Raw genomic sequence first — 16,780 nt, 5'->3', positions numbered from 1 at the left:
CCGGCCGGATCCCGCGGAGGCGGGGCGCGCAGCACCCGCGCTGCGCTGGGGCCCCACCGCCCCCGGCGCGGCCGTCGGCTTCCGGTCCCACAATCCCCCGGGCCGCGCGCCGGTCCCGCCCCTGGCGTAGGGCGGCCGTCCGGGGTAGGCCGCATGGGGGAGGCCGCGGCAGACGCGAACGAGTCGGCCGGGGGTCTGAGCCCCGCGGGGTCGCGGGGGCAGGAAGCCTGCCTGCAGGCGGAAGCGGCGCAGCTGCTACCCTTCCTGGCTCCCGAGGCGCGGGCAGACCTGCAGGCAAAGGCGGCGCGGCACGTGCTGGCGCTGACCGGCTCGGGGCAGGGTCGTGCGCTGCTGGCCGGCCAGGCGACGCTGCTGCGGGCGCTGGTCGAGCTGGCGGCCGCCTCGGCGCCGGCTGCGGCCCGCGACGCCGCCCGTGCGCTAGTCAACCTGGCCGCCGACCCCGGCCTGCACGAGCCGCTGCTGGCGACCGAGTCCGGGCTGCCTGCCCGCCTGCTGGAACTCGCGTTGGACCCACAGTGGCCCTGGGCCGAGGAGGCGGCCGCCGTGCTGGCCAATCTCACCCGCGAGCCGACGCCGTGTGCCGCGCTGATGGCTGCGCTGGCCGCGGAGCCGGGGGACCCCAGCCTGGAGCGGCTGGTGCGCGCGCTCTGCACGCCTGGCTACAATGCCCGCGCGCCCCTGCACTACCTGGGGCCGGTGCTCTCCAACCTCAGCCAGCGTCCCGCGGCGCGCGCCTTCCTGCTGGATCCAGACAGGTGACATGGGGGCGCTCGCGGGGAGGGAATGGAGGTGAGCAGGGAGGCACTGAGTGGTCCCTCCCTCTAGGTGCGTGGTCCAGCGGCTGCTGCCCCTTACTCAATACCCAGACTCCTCGGTGCGCAGGGGCGGGGTGGTGGGAACGCTGCGAAACTGCTGCTTCGAGCACCGTGAGTGGTGGGGGGCGGGCGTTGGGAGGAGGAGGCTGACTGTGCGGCCTCTACACTGGCCTTCATCCCTGTTTTCCTCCCAGGCCACCACCAATGGTTGCTTGGGCCCGAAGTGGACATTCTTCCCTTCTTGCTCCTGCCTCTGGCTGGGCCTGAGGACTTCCCTGAGGAGGAGATGGAGTGTGAGTGACTTGGATGCAGCCTCGGGCTTGGCTGGGCAGGAAGGGAGACCAGTAGGAGAGCAGGAAGAGGAGTCCAGGTCAGGGCCCTTGTGAAGCCTCCCGCAGGGAGTTGCTAAGCACAAGTGGGGCTTGAACAAAAACAGGGTCTGGCCTAATGGCCCAGTACAGGGATTCACTGCTGCCCACGTTCTCCTCTAGGGCTGCCTGCTGACCTGCAGTACCTGCCACGAGACAAGCAGCGAGAGCCTGACGCCAACATCCGGAGGATGCTCATCGAGGCCATCATGCTGGTGTGTATGGGTCCTGCTCGTGAATGCCACCCTCCAGTACACACACACATGGATACTGACATCTGGTGACCGCTGCCCTCTCTCAGCTGACCGCCACGGCACCTGGCCGGCAGCAGGTGAGGGGCCAGGGAGCCTACCTGATCCTGCGCGAGCTGCACAGCTGGGAGCCAGAGCCTGACGTTCGGGTGGCTTGTGAGAAACTCATCCAGGTGGGTGCAGGGCTTGAGGGGGGCTGGGTGTTCACAGTGCGCCAGCCAGCTGCTCATCTGCCCCCCCTGCTGGCAGGTGCTTATTGGGGATGAGCCGGAGCACGGCATGGAAAACCTGCTGGAGGTGCAGGTGCCTGAAGATGTGGAGCAGCAGCTACAGCAGCTGGACCGCCGGGAGCAGGAGCAGTGCGAACGGAAACAGCAGGAGCAGGAGCTGGTGCCAGAGCCACAGGCAGAGGGGCTGCACCCACCCGAGGGCCCTGCCGCCTGCCACTCGCTCCAGGCCCACCTTAGCTAGCTCATCCGTCCAGGCCTCTGAAACCAGGCCTTCCTGCAGCCACCTGCAGGCCTCTGGGTTGCCTTGCTTGGAGGCTGTGCGCTGCTGAAAAGCAGAACTGCACTGAAGCTCCACGCTTATGCTGAGGGCTCTAGGGTGGATACCTGACAAGCATTGGAGGGTCAGGAGCACCTCCCTGTGTCGTTGCTTCCAGCAAGAATGCCAGCTGCTCAGAGGAAGGTTGTTCAACCAGAGCTGGCCGGGCCCTGACTCTCACCCCTCCCGGAAGATGGCAGGTGGGGCTGACAGAAAAACTCTGCAAGCCTGAGAGGCCAGCCCAAGCTTCCCAGTCCCAAGGATGTTACAGGGCTCTGAGCATAGGTGGGCACCCATGTGAAAGCAGTGCCCTTGTTGCCAGTCCCACCCCAGGTCCCTTCATCCTGGGGCCCTCAGCTTGTCCTGCTTGAGACCCAGCCTCAAAGGGCTGACCTGATGCTTTCACCAGCCACAGCTTGTTGTGGGGCCTCCTAGTGCCTCCCCTATCCTTGGAGCACTTTCTAGATGCTGCCATTCCTTCTTCACCTTCCTGCTTGACCTGTACTCCAGCTCTGCTGTCAGCCCCTTGCCAGCTCCTCAAGTCCTGCTTTCCAGCCCTGGGCTAACCCGATGCCCTAGGTTCCCCTTGCCAGCTAGGCCCTCTTCTCTGGTCACTTTCCTGAGCCCCAGCACCTCAGAGCTTCTTGCCTACCACACTGAGAGCCTGCCCGCTGGCTCTGCCATCTTGCCCTTTTTGAAGCTGTTCCCCAGTCTACCCTCTGCACCCTGGAGCCCACTGTTGGCCCAAGAACCTGGTGATCCCCCGGCTCCGTGCTTGGTCCCCGCAGTTCCCTGTGGCCCTCACCACATTGCTCCCTTCCTGGGCCTTCCACCGGACCCATTGCCACCCTTTGCACAGCCCCCAGTCCCGTCCCTCCCAGGTCCCCTGCACCCAGGGCGGGCTGCAGTTTGCCTCCTCAGGAGCTCGCGCATCCCTACTCAGTCCTGGAACTGCCTCCAAAGCTGGAGGTCGGCTCCACTTGTGCTTACCCATTGAGGCCAGGTGCTCTGTTGGTATCACCCTCCTCTGCAGGATGACACCTCTGAGGGCATGGACTCCTCTGCAGTCCCCTCTGTTCCCCCTGCCCAACTAAAGCTCTGGTGTGGAGGTATGTGGACTTGTGTTTTTCCAGAATCAGGAGCACGTCGTAGCTCCCCAAGGCTGGGTGCATTTCCTGCACTAAGATGTCCACATCATTGGCTCCAGAGAATATACTCTTTATCTGGCCTTACCCCTGCCCACCTGTCCACCCTCAGTTGACCAGGTAGTGCTTGCGCACACTCCTGACAGCAGCCACAGTGCAGCCACAGTGGCTCCCTGGAGGCATTGGTCTCTGGACGGGCCGCTCTTGTGCTCGGGACCCGCTGCCTGGCAGAGCCTGCACCTCCTCTTGAGCAGGCCTCTGGGGGCTCAGGTGCTGCAGCAGAGTCACTTGGCAGGGCGCCCTGCTTCTGGGGTGCCACAGCCACAGCTGCAGAAGCGGCCTTGGGGGCTCTGAGTCTGTGCCCAGCTCCACGTCATCTGAGGGCACTGGGAGCTGGGACTTCTTGGTCTTCCCTGCAACCAAATGCAGTTGGGTGTCAGGAGCCCACCTGCCGACTGTGGGGCCCCGCCCCACCTAACTAGGTGCATGTGTGTGCATGCGTAGCATGCAGCAGTGTGGGGGCGCAACTGCAGCCAGCCCTGGATCAGGTCCTGACACTGGGCAAGGGCTCGTGGCTTTGGCCTCCGGTCATCTGCCCTCTTGTGCCCCCAGCCTGCGCCTGCCACTGCCCTCAATGCTGTTGGCTCAGAGGAGCCATCTCATTCAGCCTGGAGAAGGGCCCGAGTGTGTCCCCAGCTTGTCCTGGGCATGGGCCATGGGTCTGAGTCAGGCCCCCCCATCCCAGCTCAATGCAGTGCTCAGGCTGGTCCCCAGTCTGGGTGGGGGTGGATGCCAGGGCGGTCTCCCCCTGCTGCCCCTCTGCCACGCAGCATGACCCTGCTCCTGTACTCAAGTCTCACTGCCCGCTCCAGACTGCAGATGGGGCTTGGGAAGGACACAGGATGGCAGCACCTGAGGGTCGGCCTGGCCAGCAGGTGGAGCCCTGGTGCCTCAGGGGCAGAATGGTGGTGCTGGTGTTCCTTGACAGGCAGCTTTCCAGTCACTGTGGCATGGAGGACAATACCTCTGAGGGCAGGGACTCCTCAGGGCATGCCCCCTCTCCTGCCCTCCCATGGGTCCTGGCCGTGGGCCTGGGGTGGCACTCAGGCTGCACAGGTCTGCCTGAGCCCCACTACACTTCTTGCTCATGAGGATTTTGAGGGTTGTGTAGACCACGGAACAACAGAAGGTGCCCAGCAGTGAGTTCTTGAGCCCTGACTGGTTGGCGAAGCTGAAGTCTGCAGGGAGGGCAGGACAGTGTGTGAGGGGCTGGGGTGTGATGGGTGGGATCCAGGCAGGTGGCTGTGGGATAGATGTGGAGCACTGTGTGTGTGACTGCAGGTGTGGCTGTGGGCAAGGGGGTAGTTAAGCAAGTCGAGTCGGGCTGTGGTGAGGTTGGGTGTGGGTCTTCATGGAGTGCTGCCGATGGTCAAGCTAGGCTGGGGTCAAAAGTGGGGCGGGCTAGTGTAGAGGCTGGGGGCCTGGCTGGAACAGGCAGGTAGGAGTCTCCTGCAGAAGTTGAAGGCTTGGGTCGAGTCAGGCAGGTTGGGGATGGCAAGCTCGCAAATCAGCTTTAGAAAGCCCTGGTCATCCAGCAGGGTGGGCTCACACTATAGGTCCCTGATTGGAAGGGGAGGTGTTGCTGGGCCTGGACTCAGCTAGGCCTCTCCATGCATGCGGGTGGGCAGGCCAGTTGCACCCTCACCAGTGTACAATGCCCAGGTTGTGGCAGTGGGCCACAGCCCTGACCAGCTGCCATAACAGCCATCAGGCCTGGAGGCAGTGGTGGTCAGGCACTGTTGATATGCTCCAGCAGGTTGCCATGAGCTGCCAGCTCCAGTATCAAGTAGGCACGCTGGCTGTTCTGGTAGGTCTCATACAGCTGCACCTGCCAGACCCCCATCCACCTTGCTAGGGCCTCAGGATGCCAGGTGGGAACTCTGTCCCCTGTGGGCACAGCCAAATTTCTGAAGTCTTGCTGGGACTGGGGCAAACGCAGAGGAATGACCAGGGCTGAAAAGTCAGAGTGGGAGGCTGACCAGCTGAGGACTGGCAACGGGGGGGCAGGCTCTGGGTAAGCAGGGATAGATTCTAGAGTGGAGGGTTCTGGAGCTGTACCTGTACTGTGCCTTCAAAGGGGGTGTCCTGTCCCTCAGGATGTGCCTGCCCTGTGTAGGGCTCATTCTCTGTGGGGTGAGAGCCCCCAAGGGCTAGCGCCAGGGTGAGGCCTGTGTGCGTCACTTTGGATGTGTCTGGCTACAAAAGGCCTTTAGAGAAGCAGGTGGGGAGGGGTGAACACAGGAAGGTGAGTGGGGTTTCTAAGGACACAGGGAAGGGAAAAGAGGGTACATTGTGCCAGCAACCAATTCAAGTGCACCCCTGGTCATCTGAGAGGATACCAAGGTGGTAGGTGGATGGGCCACAATAGAAGCTGAGCCAGAATTACAGCAGGGAAAGGGGGAGCCACCCAATCTACCCCTGCTGAGCCCTCAAAGCCTCTCCCACCGCTGCAGGAGGTCTTTCACTGAGTCTGCAGACTTAATGACACATCCCCAGGGCAAGTGAGGGCCCCTGGCCTGAGCTCTCGCACCCTCCAGCTTCAGGAGAGAGGAGCCGATGTGGCCCCTCCCTTCTCCTGCCCTAGGGGTGTCTTGGGAACGGTTTCCCCAGGGAGCAGCTGTTAACTCCGACTGCGTGCTGGGAGCTAGGTGCTGTTCCGAGCAGTCAGCAGCTGCAATTAACACCTCGTGCAGCCCCGCCTCCCACTCAGCCCACGCCCGTGTGCCTGTCCTACCGTCAGGGTCTCAAGTTGGAGCAAAACAAAATATGCGCATTTTGCAGATAATGCAGAGGCCCAAATACTCGGTCTATCAGCGGGATGGCAAAGCGGCTGTGGGCTGCCATCCTGGGCGTGTCCCAGGAGGGCTATTTCTTGATGGAGGCCAGATGGGTGTCCGGATTTGTCCTGCACTGGGATTGACGATGGGTGTAGACCTTGGATGCCTGAGCTTGAACTGATGAAATATCCTCGTTGGGCCATGAGCTTCTTGAGAGCAGGGCTTGTGTTTGGTACTCCCTCGCTCACCCGTAGCCCCTTTCTGACATACTGCCTTAATATGGAAAATGTGGACACATTAACTGGTTTATTGCTGGCCTGGGAGTTAGGAAAAGAGAAACTACTCTGGTCTCTGGTATTTCAAGCAGAAGAGTTGTTACTCAGGTATTAGAAGAGCTGGAGCAGCACACAGAAAAACCCCCTCCCGTCGAGGGTGGCTGTGCCATTCAGCTGCTGCTGGGGCCTGGGGGAACCGTGCCCCTCCTGCCTGCCTGGCTCCCACCACAACGCAGCTGGAGGGCAGCAGTGCTGCACTGAGATGGCAGGCGGGATCCAGGAGGGCCGCCAGCTCTGTTCCCCCTGCTCTTGTGGTCTTATGTCCCTTTCTATGTACCCTAGACCATCCGCCTGTTCCACGAGGCTCACTGGACACCCATCGCATGCTGGCTGGTGCTGAGCACTTGGGAGTCAGTCCCGTAACTGGCCTGTCTCCCGTAGGGCTTTCTGCTGCAGAAGGAAGCCTCGGGTGCGGGGTAGCTTTGTGTGCACAGGGAGTGAAGAGGTCCGGCTGAGGCTGGGGAAGGGGCAGGGCCAGCAGAGCGTGCTGGGCACTGGCCGTGAGGAGCTTAGGCAGGAGGGTGAGAAGCCCAGGTGTGAGCTTGGGAGAGGCCTCCCGTCTCCCTCCCTGGCAACTTCCATGTGCCCAGGTTAGCTCCTCCCCACTCCTGCCCGGCAGGGTGGGTGAGAGGCCCTGTCCTTCCCGCTCCAGCCCTGCAACGGAACAGGCTGAAGCCCACCTCTCTGTGGAAAAGCAAGTCCTCCCTGCCCCGTTCAGCCGCTACCCTGCCCCAGTGCCCCCCGTGGATCACCCCCCCTTGCCTCCTCACACCCTGGTGCTCTCGCTGGCAGTTCTCTGCAGACCCAACCCGCAGCGAGACCCGGCGGCGGACCGCGGTTGACTACTACTTTCTCAAATCACTTTTTTCAGGTCCTGAGCTTCGGGAGCGACACCAACTCCTTTATTTCCGTAAACAAGTCCAGGCGCTTTCAGCCTCGCAGTCCGCCCATAAGGCAGGTGCCTCTCCCCGCGTCTTCCTCTCGGCCCGGTGGCGCTCCTCCACAACACTTAGTGTGTTAAGTCACCGTTTATTGCTTATTATCTGCCTCTTCGGATGCGAGGTCCCGAATGCAAAGACCCGGTCGTCCTGATTCGCATGGTCTGTTGGTAGGACTGAACGTGTGCCTTGCGAGAGCGCGAGCGGAGGACTCGGCGGCCCCGGGGCCTCAGGGGTGTTCGTTGGGCGTTCAGTGTGTCTGTTCATGTGGGAGAAATATAGGGCGTGGCAGTGCCCGTGTGTGCCCAGGTCGGGCCAGGTGTGCACCTGGACAGGTACGTGTTTGCAAGGGAACCAGCTTTGGGCACAAAGGCGTGAGGAGCCCGCGTCTCCAGCCCATCCCTCGTGTGTGCGGCGGTGTCTGTGAGCGAGGTTCGTCGGGGTTTAAGTGTCCGATGGGAACACGGAGAAGAGTGGGAGAATCCCCCGGGTCCCGCGCGGAGGGAGCGAAGGGGCCGGCGGCGCTCACGCCAAACAGCCACTAGCGGGTGGGCGGTGGGCGGCCGGGGCGGGGCGGAGCGGAGCGTGCGCACTCCGGCCCGCGGGGGCTCGGTGGGCGGGGCGCAGAAAGCGAGAAGGACGCGCCTCCGACCAATGAGCGCAGCGATTGCGTGCGGGCGGGGAGGGCTGCGGCGCGCAGGGCCACGGTTGGCCGGGGGCGGAGGGGCGGGCTCGGCGCGCGGACCCGCCCGCTCCGGACCGCGGCTGGGCGCGAGGGCGGCTCCCGGACCGCGGCCGCGGCGGCGGCGATTCAGGTAAACGACGGGCTGGGACCAGCGGCTGGCGGCGCTCCCTCAGGGAGGCGTCCCTCGGGGAGGCCGGGCCGCACGGGAGCCCGAGTCAGAGGATCAGCGGGCCGGCGCCGGGCGGCTCCCGGGCGTCGCGCGGCCGAGCCCGCCCCCTTCCCCGGGCTCCGGTGCGCCCATCGCCTCGCAGAGCTGCATTTGCCGCGTCACAACCCGGAAGAGGCCCGCAAGCCTAGCAGCTCACGTTCTCACCCACGCCGGCGCGGGGTGCCCGGTCCCGGTTGTCGAGCCCTCACAGGATGGGACGCGGGTGCCTGGTGTTCGTGCGCGTCCCCTCCCTGGAGGGCATGAGGTCCCCAGTCCTAATGCCTGCCGGCTCCCGGGGGGCATGGGGTCCACGTCCCTGCCCGCCCAGGGGGTCCTCTCCACGGGAAGCTTCGGGGCCGCTTTCCCTGACGTTAATGGAGGAGGTCTGGAGCAGGGGGGTAATTTGTCCAGTCACGGGATTATTGGCCACGGGTCTTGAAGCCGGAAGAGCAGTGGGCAGTGCAGCTCTCAGTCAAGTGAGCGCCAGGTGGTGCTGGGTCAGGGCTGGCCCCCAGTCCCTGGGCTCGTAGGTCCGGTTCTGGGTTCCGATTTTCCTGCAGCACGAGCTCAGCTGCAGTGCAGTGTTGGGGCCCTAGGAGAGGGCTCTGTGAGCGCCGGCAGTTCCCAGCTACACACTGAGGTTGGTTCCCCTTTGCTAGCCCAGCCAGGGTTGGGGTGGGACCGACCTGTGGGCTCCAGAGCACTAGGGCAAGCATAAAGCGGTGTGTGTGGGGGGAGCCGGGGTGGGGGTGCAGAGGGGACTGGGGTAGGGAGGGAGATGGGCGGCCCTGCCTGGGAATGTAAGCTGGAACGGCTTTCTCGTGGTGGAACACACTGGGTTGGGCTGGAAGCTGGCTTTGAGAGAACAGTCCTGGAGGCAGGGACCACTTTGGAAAGGGGACGGTGATAGAGGTGGAGAAGGTAGGGTGTGTGTGGAGGCAGAGGAGCAGGAGGGGGTGATGCTGATTTCTAACCCAGATAGCTGAGTGCTGATGGCACAGGAAGAGGCAGGGGCCGTGGGGCCAGGGAGAGGTCTGGGGCGGAGACGGGGAGTTGGAGTTGGGGCCGTGGGGTTGGTGTGGTGATGAGCGGCCCAGACGGAGGTTCCCAGCCAGCTACAGGCCCCAGGAGGTGGACGTGGGAACCATCGGTTACAGGACACGTCGGTGGTGTCTTGACTGTGCCACGTTGCGCCCATGGAATCTCGGAGGCTGCTGTCAGCAGAATCTTTGTTGCCAGGCCTTGGGCTGTCGTGGCTCAAGACAGCGGGTCCCCCTTTACTTCCTGAGTGGAATGATCTCAACTTGAGTTGCCTTGGTTGCCTTGAAACTGATGTCCAGGCTGCCGTGGCTGTTCAGACCTGCACGTTGCTGTTTCTTGCTCCCCCAGGGCTGTCTGCTGCTGGCTAGGGGACACCAGTGGATAGAGGGGCATCCATGGGGTGCATGCTTGCCCAGGTTTGTGGCTGGGGGCAGATGTCCCCGCTTAGTTTTTTTTTTTTTTTTGCTATCATTAATCTACAATTACATGAAGAACACTATGTTTTCCAGGCTTACCCCTCACCAAGTCCCCCACACACACCCCACTACAGTCACTGTCCATCAGCATAGCAAGATGCTGTATAATCACCACCTGTCCTCTCTGTGTTGTACAGCCCTCCCCGTACCCCTCACCCCCTACGTTATGTGTGCTAATCGTAATGCCCCTTTTTCCCCCTTATCCCTCCCTTCCCACCCATCCTCCCCAGTCCGTTTCCCTTTGGTACCTGTTAGTCCATTGTTGGGTTCTGTGAATCTGCTACTGTTTTCTTCCTTCAGTTTTTCTATGTTCTTATACTCCACAGATGAGTGAAATCATTTGGTACTTGTCTTTCTCTGCCTGGCTTATTTCACTGAGCATAATACCCTCTAGCTCCATCCATGTTGTTGCAAATGGTAGGATTTGTTTTCTTGTTATGGCTGAATAATATTCCATTGTGTATATGTACCACATCTTCTCTACCCATTCATCTACTGATGGACACTTAGGTTGCTTCCCTATCTTGGCTATTGTAAATAGTGCTGCAGTAAACATAGGGGTGCATATGTCTTTTTCAAACTGGGTTGCTGCATTCTTAGGGTAAATTCCTAGAAGTGGAATTCGTGGGTCAAATGGTATGTCTATTTTGAGCATTTTGAGGAACCTCCATACTGCTTTCCACAATGGTTGAACTAATTTACATTCCATCCAGCAGTGTAGGAGGGTTCCCCTTTCTCTACAACCTCACCAACACTTGTTGTTGTTTGTCTTTTGGATGGTAGCCATCCTTACTGGTGTGAGGTGATATCTCATTGTGGTTTTAATTTGCATTTCTCTGATGACAAGCAATGCGGAGCATCTTTTCATGTGTCTGTTGGCCATCTGAATTTCTTCTTTAGAGAACTGTCTATTCAGCTCCTCTGCCCGTTTTTTAATTGGATTATTTGCTTTTTGTTTGTTGAGGTGTGTGAGCTCTTTATATATTTTGGATGTCAACCCTTTATTGGATCTGTCATTTGTGAATATATTCTCCCATACTGTAGGGTACCTTTTTGTTTTATTGATGGTGTCCTTTGCTGTACAGAAGCTTTTCAGCTTGATATAGTCCCACTTGTTCATTTTTGCATTTGTTTCCCTTGCCCGGGGAGATATATTCCAGAAGAGGTCACTCATGTTTATGTCTAAGAGATTTTTGCCTATGTTTTTTCTAAGAGTTTTATGGTTTCATGACTTACGTTCAAGTCTTTGATCCATTTTGAATTTACTTTTGTATATGGGGTTAGACAGTGGTCCAGTTTCATTCTCTTACATGTAGCTGTCCAGTTTTGCCAGCACCATCTGTTGAAGAGACTGTCATTTCCCCGTTGTATGTCCATGGCTCCTTTATCAAATATTAATTGACCATATATGTTTGGGTTAATGTTTGGAGTCTCTATTCTGTTCCATTGGTCTGTGGCTCTGTTTTTGTGCCAGTACCAAATTGTCTTGATTACTGTGGCTTTGTAGTAGAGCTTGAAGTTAGGGAGTGAGATCCCCCTCACTTTATTCTTCCTTCTCAGGATTGCTTTAGCTATTCGGGGTATTTGGTGTTTCCATATGAATTTTTGAACTATTTGTTCCAGTTCATTGAAGAATGCTGTTGGTAATTTGATAGGGATTGCATCAAATCTGTATATTATTTTGGACACGATGGCCATTTTGACAATATTAATTCTTCCTAGCCAGGAGCATGGGATGACTTTCCATTTGTTAGTGACCTCTTTAATTTCTCTTAAGAGTGTCTTACAGTTTTCAGGGTATAGGTCTTTCACTTCCTTGGTTAGGTTTATTCCTAGGTATTTTATTCTTTTTGATGCAATTGTGAATGGAATTGTTTTCCTGATTTCTCTTTCTATTAGTTAATTGTTAGTGTATAGGAAAGCCACAGATTTCTGTGTGTTAATTTTGTATCCTGCAACTTTGCTGAATTCCGATATTCTAGTAGTTTTGGAGTGGAGTCTTTAGGGTTTTTTTATGTACAATATCATGTCATCTGCAAATAGTGACAGTTTCCCCGTTGTGTAAAGACTTCTTCTTTACCAATCTGGATTCCTTGTATTTCTTTGTTTTGTCTGATTGCTGTGGCTAGGACCTCCAGTACTATGTTGAATAACAGTGGGGAGAGTGGGCATCCCTGTCTTGTTCCCGATCTCAGAGGAAAAGCTTTCAACTTCTCTCTGTTCAGTATGATGTTGGCTGTGGGTTTATCATATATGGCTTTTATTATGTTGAGGTACTTGCCCTCTATACCCAGTTTGTTGAGAGCTTTTATCACGAATGGATGTTGAATTTTGTCGAATGCTTTTTCAGCATCTATGGAGATGATCATGTGGTTTTTGTCCTTCTTTTTGTTGATGTGGTGGATGATGTTGATGGATTTTCAAATTCTTGTATCCCTGGGATGAATCCCACTTGGTCATGGTGTATGATCCTTTTGATGTATTTTTGAATTCGGTTTGCTAATACTTTGTTGAGTATGTTTGCATCTACATTCATCAGGGATATTGGTCTGTAGTTTTCTTTTTTGGTGGGGTCTTTGCCTAGTTTTGGTATTAGGGTGATGTTGGCTTCATAGAAGAGTTTGGGAGTATTCTCTCCTCTTCTATTTTTTGGAAAACTTTAAGGTGAATGGGTGTTATGTCTTCTCTGTATGTCTGATAAAATTCTGAGGTAAATCCATCTGGCCCGGGGGGTTTGTTCTTGGGTAGGTTTTTGATTACTGCTTCAATTTCGTTGCTGGTAATTGGTCTGTTTAGATTGTCTGTTTCTTTCTGGGTCAGTCTTGGAAGGTTGTATTTTTCTAGGAAGTTGTCCATTTCTTCTAGGTTTTCCAGCTTGTTAGCATATAGGTTTTCATAGTATTCTCTAATAATTCTTTGTATTTCTGTGGGGTCTGTTGTGATTTTTCCTTTCTCGTTTCTGATTCTGTTGATGTGTGTTGATTCTCTTTTTCTCTTAATAAGTCTGGCTAGAGGCTTATCTATTTTGTTTATTTTCTCAAAGAACCAGTTCTTGGTTTCATTGATTTTTTCCTATTGTTTTATTCTCAATTTTATTTATTTCTTCTCTGATCTTTATTATGTCCCTCCTTCTGCTGACTTTAGGCCTCATTTGTTCTTCTTTTTCCAATTTCGATAATTGTGATGTTAGACTATTCATTTGGGATTGTTCTTGCTTCTTCAAGTGTGCCTGGATCGCTATATACTTTCCTCTTAAGACTGCTTTCGCTGCGTCCCACAGAAGTTGGGGCTTTGTGTTATTGTTGTCATTTGTTTCTATATATTCCTTGATCTCTATTTTAATTTGTTCGCTGATCCATTGATTAATTAGGAGCATGTTGTTAAGCCTCCATGTGTTTGTGAGCCTTTTTGTTTTCTTTGTAGAATTTATTTCTAATTTTATACCTTTGTGGTCTGAAAAGTTGGTTGGTAGGATTTCAGTCTTTTGGAATTTACTGAGGCTCTTTTTGTGGCCTAGTATGTGGTCTATTCTGGAGAATGTTCCATGTGCACTTGAGAAGAATGTATATCCTGTTGCTTTTGGATGTAGAGTTCTATAGATGTCTATTAGGTCCATCTGCTCTACTGTGTTGTTCAGTGCTTCCGTGTCCTTACTTATTTTCTGCCCGGTGGATCTATTCTTTGGGGTGAGTGGTGTGTTGAAGTCTCCTAGAATGAATGCATTGCAGTCTATTTCCCCCTTTATTTCTGTTAGTATTTGTTTCACATATGCTGGTGCTCCTGTGTTGGGTGTGTATATATTCATAATAGTTATATCCTCTTGTTGGAGTGACCCCTTTATCATTATGTAATGTCCTTCTTTATCTCTTGTTACTTACTTTGTTTTGAAGTCTATTTTGTCTGATACTAGTATTGCAACACCTGCTTTTCTCTCCCTGTTGTTTGCGTGGAATATCTTTTTCCATCCTTGACTTTTAGTCTGTGCATGTCTTTGGGTTTGAGATGAGTCTCTTGTAAGCAGCATAGAGATGGGTCTTGCTTTTTTATCCATTCTATTACTCTGTGTCTTTTGATTGGTGCATTCAGTCCATTTACATTTAGGGTGACTATTGAAAGATATGTACTTATTGCCCTTGTAGGCTTTAGATTCGTGGTTACCAAAAGTTCAAGGTTAGCTTCTTTACTATCTTAGTGTCTAACTTAACTCGCTTATTGAGCTATTATAAACACTGTCTGGTGATCCTTTATTTCTCTCCCTTCTTATTCCTCCTCCTCCATTCTTTATATGTTGGGTTTTTTATTCTGTGCTTTTTTGTGTTTCCTGTAACTGCTTTTGTGGGTAGTCGATTTTATTTTTTGCCTTTAGTTAGTATTTGGTTGGTCTGCTTTCTTTGCTGTGATTTTATTTTCTCTTCTGACATCTGTTTAGCCTTAGGAGTGCTCCCATCTAGAGCAGTCCCCCTAAAATACCCTGTTGAGGTGGTTTGTGGGAGGCAAATTCCCTCAACTTTTGCTTGTCTGGGAATTGTTTAATCCCTCCTTCATATTTAAAAGATAATTGTGCTGGATATAGTATTCTTGGTTCACGGCCCTTCTGTTTCATTGCATTAAATATATCATGCCATTCTCTTCTGGCCTGTAAGGTTTCTGTTGAGAAGTCTGATGATAGCCTGATGGGCTTTCCTTTGTAGGTGACCTTTTTCTCTCTAGCTGCCTTTAAAACTCTGTCCTTGTCCTTGATCTTTGCCATTTTAATTATTATGTGTCTTGGTGCTGTCCTCCTTGGGTCCCTTGTTCTGGGAGGTCTGTTAGCTTCCGTGGTCTGATTGACTATTTCCTCCCCCAGTTTGGGGAAGTTTTCAGCAACTATTTCTTCAAATACACTTTCTATCCCTTTTTCTCTCTCTTCTTCTGGTACCCCTATAATGCGGCTATTGTTCCTTTTGGATTGGTCACACAGTTCTCTTAATATTGTTTCATTCCTGGAGATCTTTTCATCTCTCTCTGCGTCAGCTTCTCTGCGTTCCTGTTCTCTGGTTTCTATTCCATCAATGGCGTCTTGCATCCTATCCATTCTGCTTTAAGTCCTTCCAGAGACTGTTTTATTTCTGTAGTCTCCATCCCTACTTTGTCCGTTAGCTCTTGCATTTTTCTCTGTAGCTCAATCAGCATGGTTATGACCTTTATTTTGAATTCTTTTTCAGAAAGATTGGTTATGTCTCTCTCTCCAAGCTCCTTCTCAGAGGTTGTCTCTGTAATTTTGGTCTGGATTAAATTCTTCTGCCTTTTCATGGTGATAGAGGTAGTTGTGGGGAGCTGGCACGTGTGTCGGTGGGAGAACGTCCCTTCTTGCTGGTTTGTGGCCTTCCTTTCCTGGGAGAACAGCGACCCCCAGTGGCTTGTGCTGGGCAGCTTCGTGCAGACGGGTCTCTGATTCTTGCCTGGCTGCAGTGAAAGAAGCCCTGCCCTGCTGCTGTGGGCGTGACCGGCCTCAGGCTACTGCTCCACTATGGCAGAGCCGTGCCGGAGGGGGAGCGGGCAGGAGGCTGTTTATCGCCATGAGGGGCCTCCGAGCTGCTCTGCTGCCCAGGGGGTTAAGGCGCCCAGAGTTCCCCGGGATTCCCAGCTGCTGGGCTGAGTGTGCTGGGACGCTTCCATCCAGCTGTCAGGCCCCTGTCCCTTTAAGACTTTCAAAGGGCACTGTCTTTTCTTTTGTCCCAGGGGTGCCGGCTGCAGTGACCCGCTTGCAGGTTTTACTGTCCCGTTTCCCTGGTATCCAGCACCCCACGCATTGTGTGTCTGCGCTCTGGTGCGGATGGCTGGGGCTGGCTACTTAGCAGTCCTGGGCTCCCTCTCCCTCCCCACTCTGACTCCTCTCCTCCCGCCAGAAGCTGGGGTAGGGGTGGCGCTCGGGTCCCGCCAGGCCAGGGCTTGTATCTCACCCCCTTTGCGAGGCGCTGGGTTCTCACCTGTGTAGATGTAGTCTGACTGTTGTCCTGTGTCTTCTGGTCTCTCTTTTAGGAATAATTGTATTTGTTGTATTTTCAAAAATATATGTGGTTTTGGGAGGAGATTTCCGCTGCCCTACTCATGCCGCCATCTTGGCTCCTCCCCCAGCATCTCTGCTTTATTATCTCCATCTTTTTGTGCATGGGACCTGATCAAGGGACTGATGGGGCAGTGGAATCACCCCAAACAGAGGACACATGTGTCAGAAAGCAGCCAGCTGTCCCGTGGAGGTCTGTCCGTGGCAAGTGGTGGTTCAAGGCATGTGGTGTTTGCAGCTGTGGCTCAGGCCCCATGGGCTGGTTGGCTGGTTTCAGGCCCCCGTGAGCCCCCTGTATCCATGCTGCCTGTCCCCACCTCTCTGTCCCTGGAGGCCTGTAGAGTGCTGCACTGGTGTTCTCAGGCACGGGAAATGCTGGCCCCAGGGATCCTGGCTGCCGTCATCCCTCAGGAGACGTATCCCTGCTGTGCACAGACCAGCAGCCATGCAGCCTTCCCTGTGCCTTCTCTTTAGAGAGCCAAGGAAGGTGCTGTAGGTGGGGTGCTCAGCACACTTGCCCAGGCCACTGTGAGGCAGAGTTCTCCCAGAGCAAATTGTTCTGAATTGTGTTTTACACAAATACAGTAACTGAGAAGGCTGTGAATTAAATGTGCTGTTTTGGTTACTCCAGGTTCGAGAACCACGCACGTTGGGTGACTGGAAGCTGAGGCCACAGCAATGACAGAGTCCTACGTGCAGAGTGAGTGCAGGCGGGACAGGGTGTGCGTTGGCCTCCTGGGCAGGCCTTGGCATCAGCCTGCCTGCTTCTAAGTTTAGGACATAGATAGATGCTTGGCATGTGCAGCTGTAGTTGAGGAATGACTGGGGTGCAAAGCTTTCTCTAAGTTTTCATTAAAGAAAACAAGTCTCTGCAGATACTGCCATGGTTGGGGCCGATTTGGCTGCAGGCTCGGTCTGATGTAGGCAACAGTGTTTGCAGGGTGCCGGGGATTGCCGTGCTTAGGTGGGAGCAGGTCTCTGTACCTTTGCCCTTTTCTACACAAGCCCCAGGTGTGTTGTCCACTCTGGCTGGCCACTCTGCCCCTACAGCCAGGGCCAGCAGTTTGC

The 16,780-nt window shown here is 54.9% G+C and overlaps 3 protein-coding genes across 4 annotated transcripts in view; 2 read left to right on the top strand and 1 right to left on the bottom strand.

Moving 5' to 3' along the window:
- The first annotated feature begins 96 nt into the window (after positions 1-96).
- On the top strand, positions 97-3,113 carry HGH1 (HGH1 homolog). Its single transcript, XM_036923134.2, has 6 exons — positions 97-776; positions 847-947; positions 1,031-1,129; positions 1,328-1,419; positions 1,506-1,628; positions 1,705-3,113. Exons 1-6 carry the CDS (start codon positions 154-156, stop codon positions 1,924-1,926), a joined length of 1,260 nt encoding a protein of 419 aa, XP_036779029.2. The 5' UTR covers positions 97-153; the 3' UTR covers positions 1,927-3,113.
- Positions 3,114-3,257: 144 nt separating this feature from the next.
- On the bottom strand, positions 3,258-7,809 carry LOC130682786 (testis-specific serine/threonine-protein kinase 5-like). The gene is given in 4 exon segments (XM_057497624.1): positions 3,258-4,387; positions 4,714-4,766; positions 4,852-4,944; positions 4,946-7,809. Coding segments are annotated over 4 exon segments (540 nt in total). The 5' UTR covers positions 5,050-7,809; the 3' UTR covers positions 3,258-4,097.
- Positions 7,810-7,969: 160 nt separating this feature from the next.
- MROH1 (maestro heat like repeat family member 1) overlaps positions 7,970-16,780 on the top strand; it is a 77,138-nt gene continuing 68,327 nt past the window's right edge. For both annotated transcript variants that reach the window (XM_036923118.2, XM_057497620.1), the window contains exons 1-2: positions 7,970-8,071; positions 16,344-16,412. In XM_036923118.2, the coding sequence (XP_036779013.2) occupies positions 16,391-16,412 (22 nt within the window). In that variant the 5' untranslated portion in view covers positions 7,970-8,071; positions 16,344-16,390. The remainder of the gene's footprint in view (positions 8,072-16,343; positions 16,413-16,780) is intronic.

This window comes from Manis pentadactyla, chromosome 3 (assembly GCF_030020395.1).
Source record: "Manis pentadactyla isolate mManPen7 chromosome 3, mManPen7.hap1, whole genome shotgun sequence".
Lineage (NCBI taxonomy): Eukaryota > Metazoa > Chordata > Mammalia > Pholidota > Manidae > Manis > Manis pentadactyla.
Note: the sequence above shows the minus strand (reverse complement) of the source record. Positions and strands in the feature narration are given on the sequence as shown.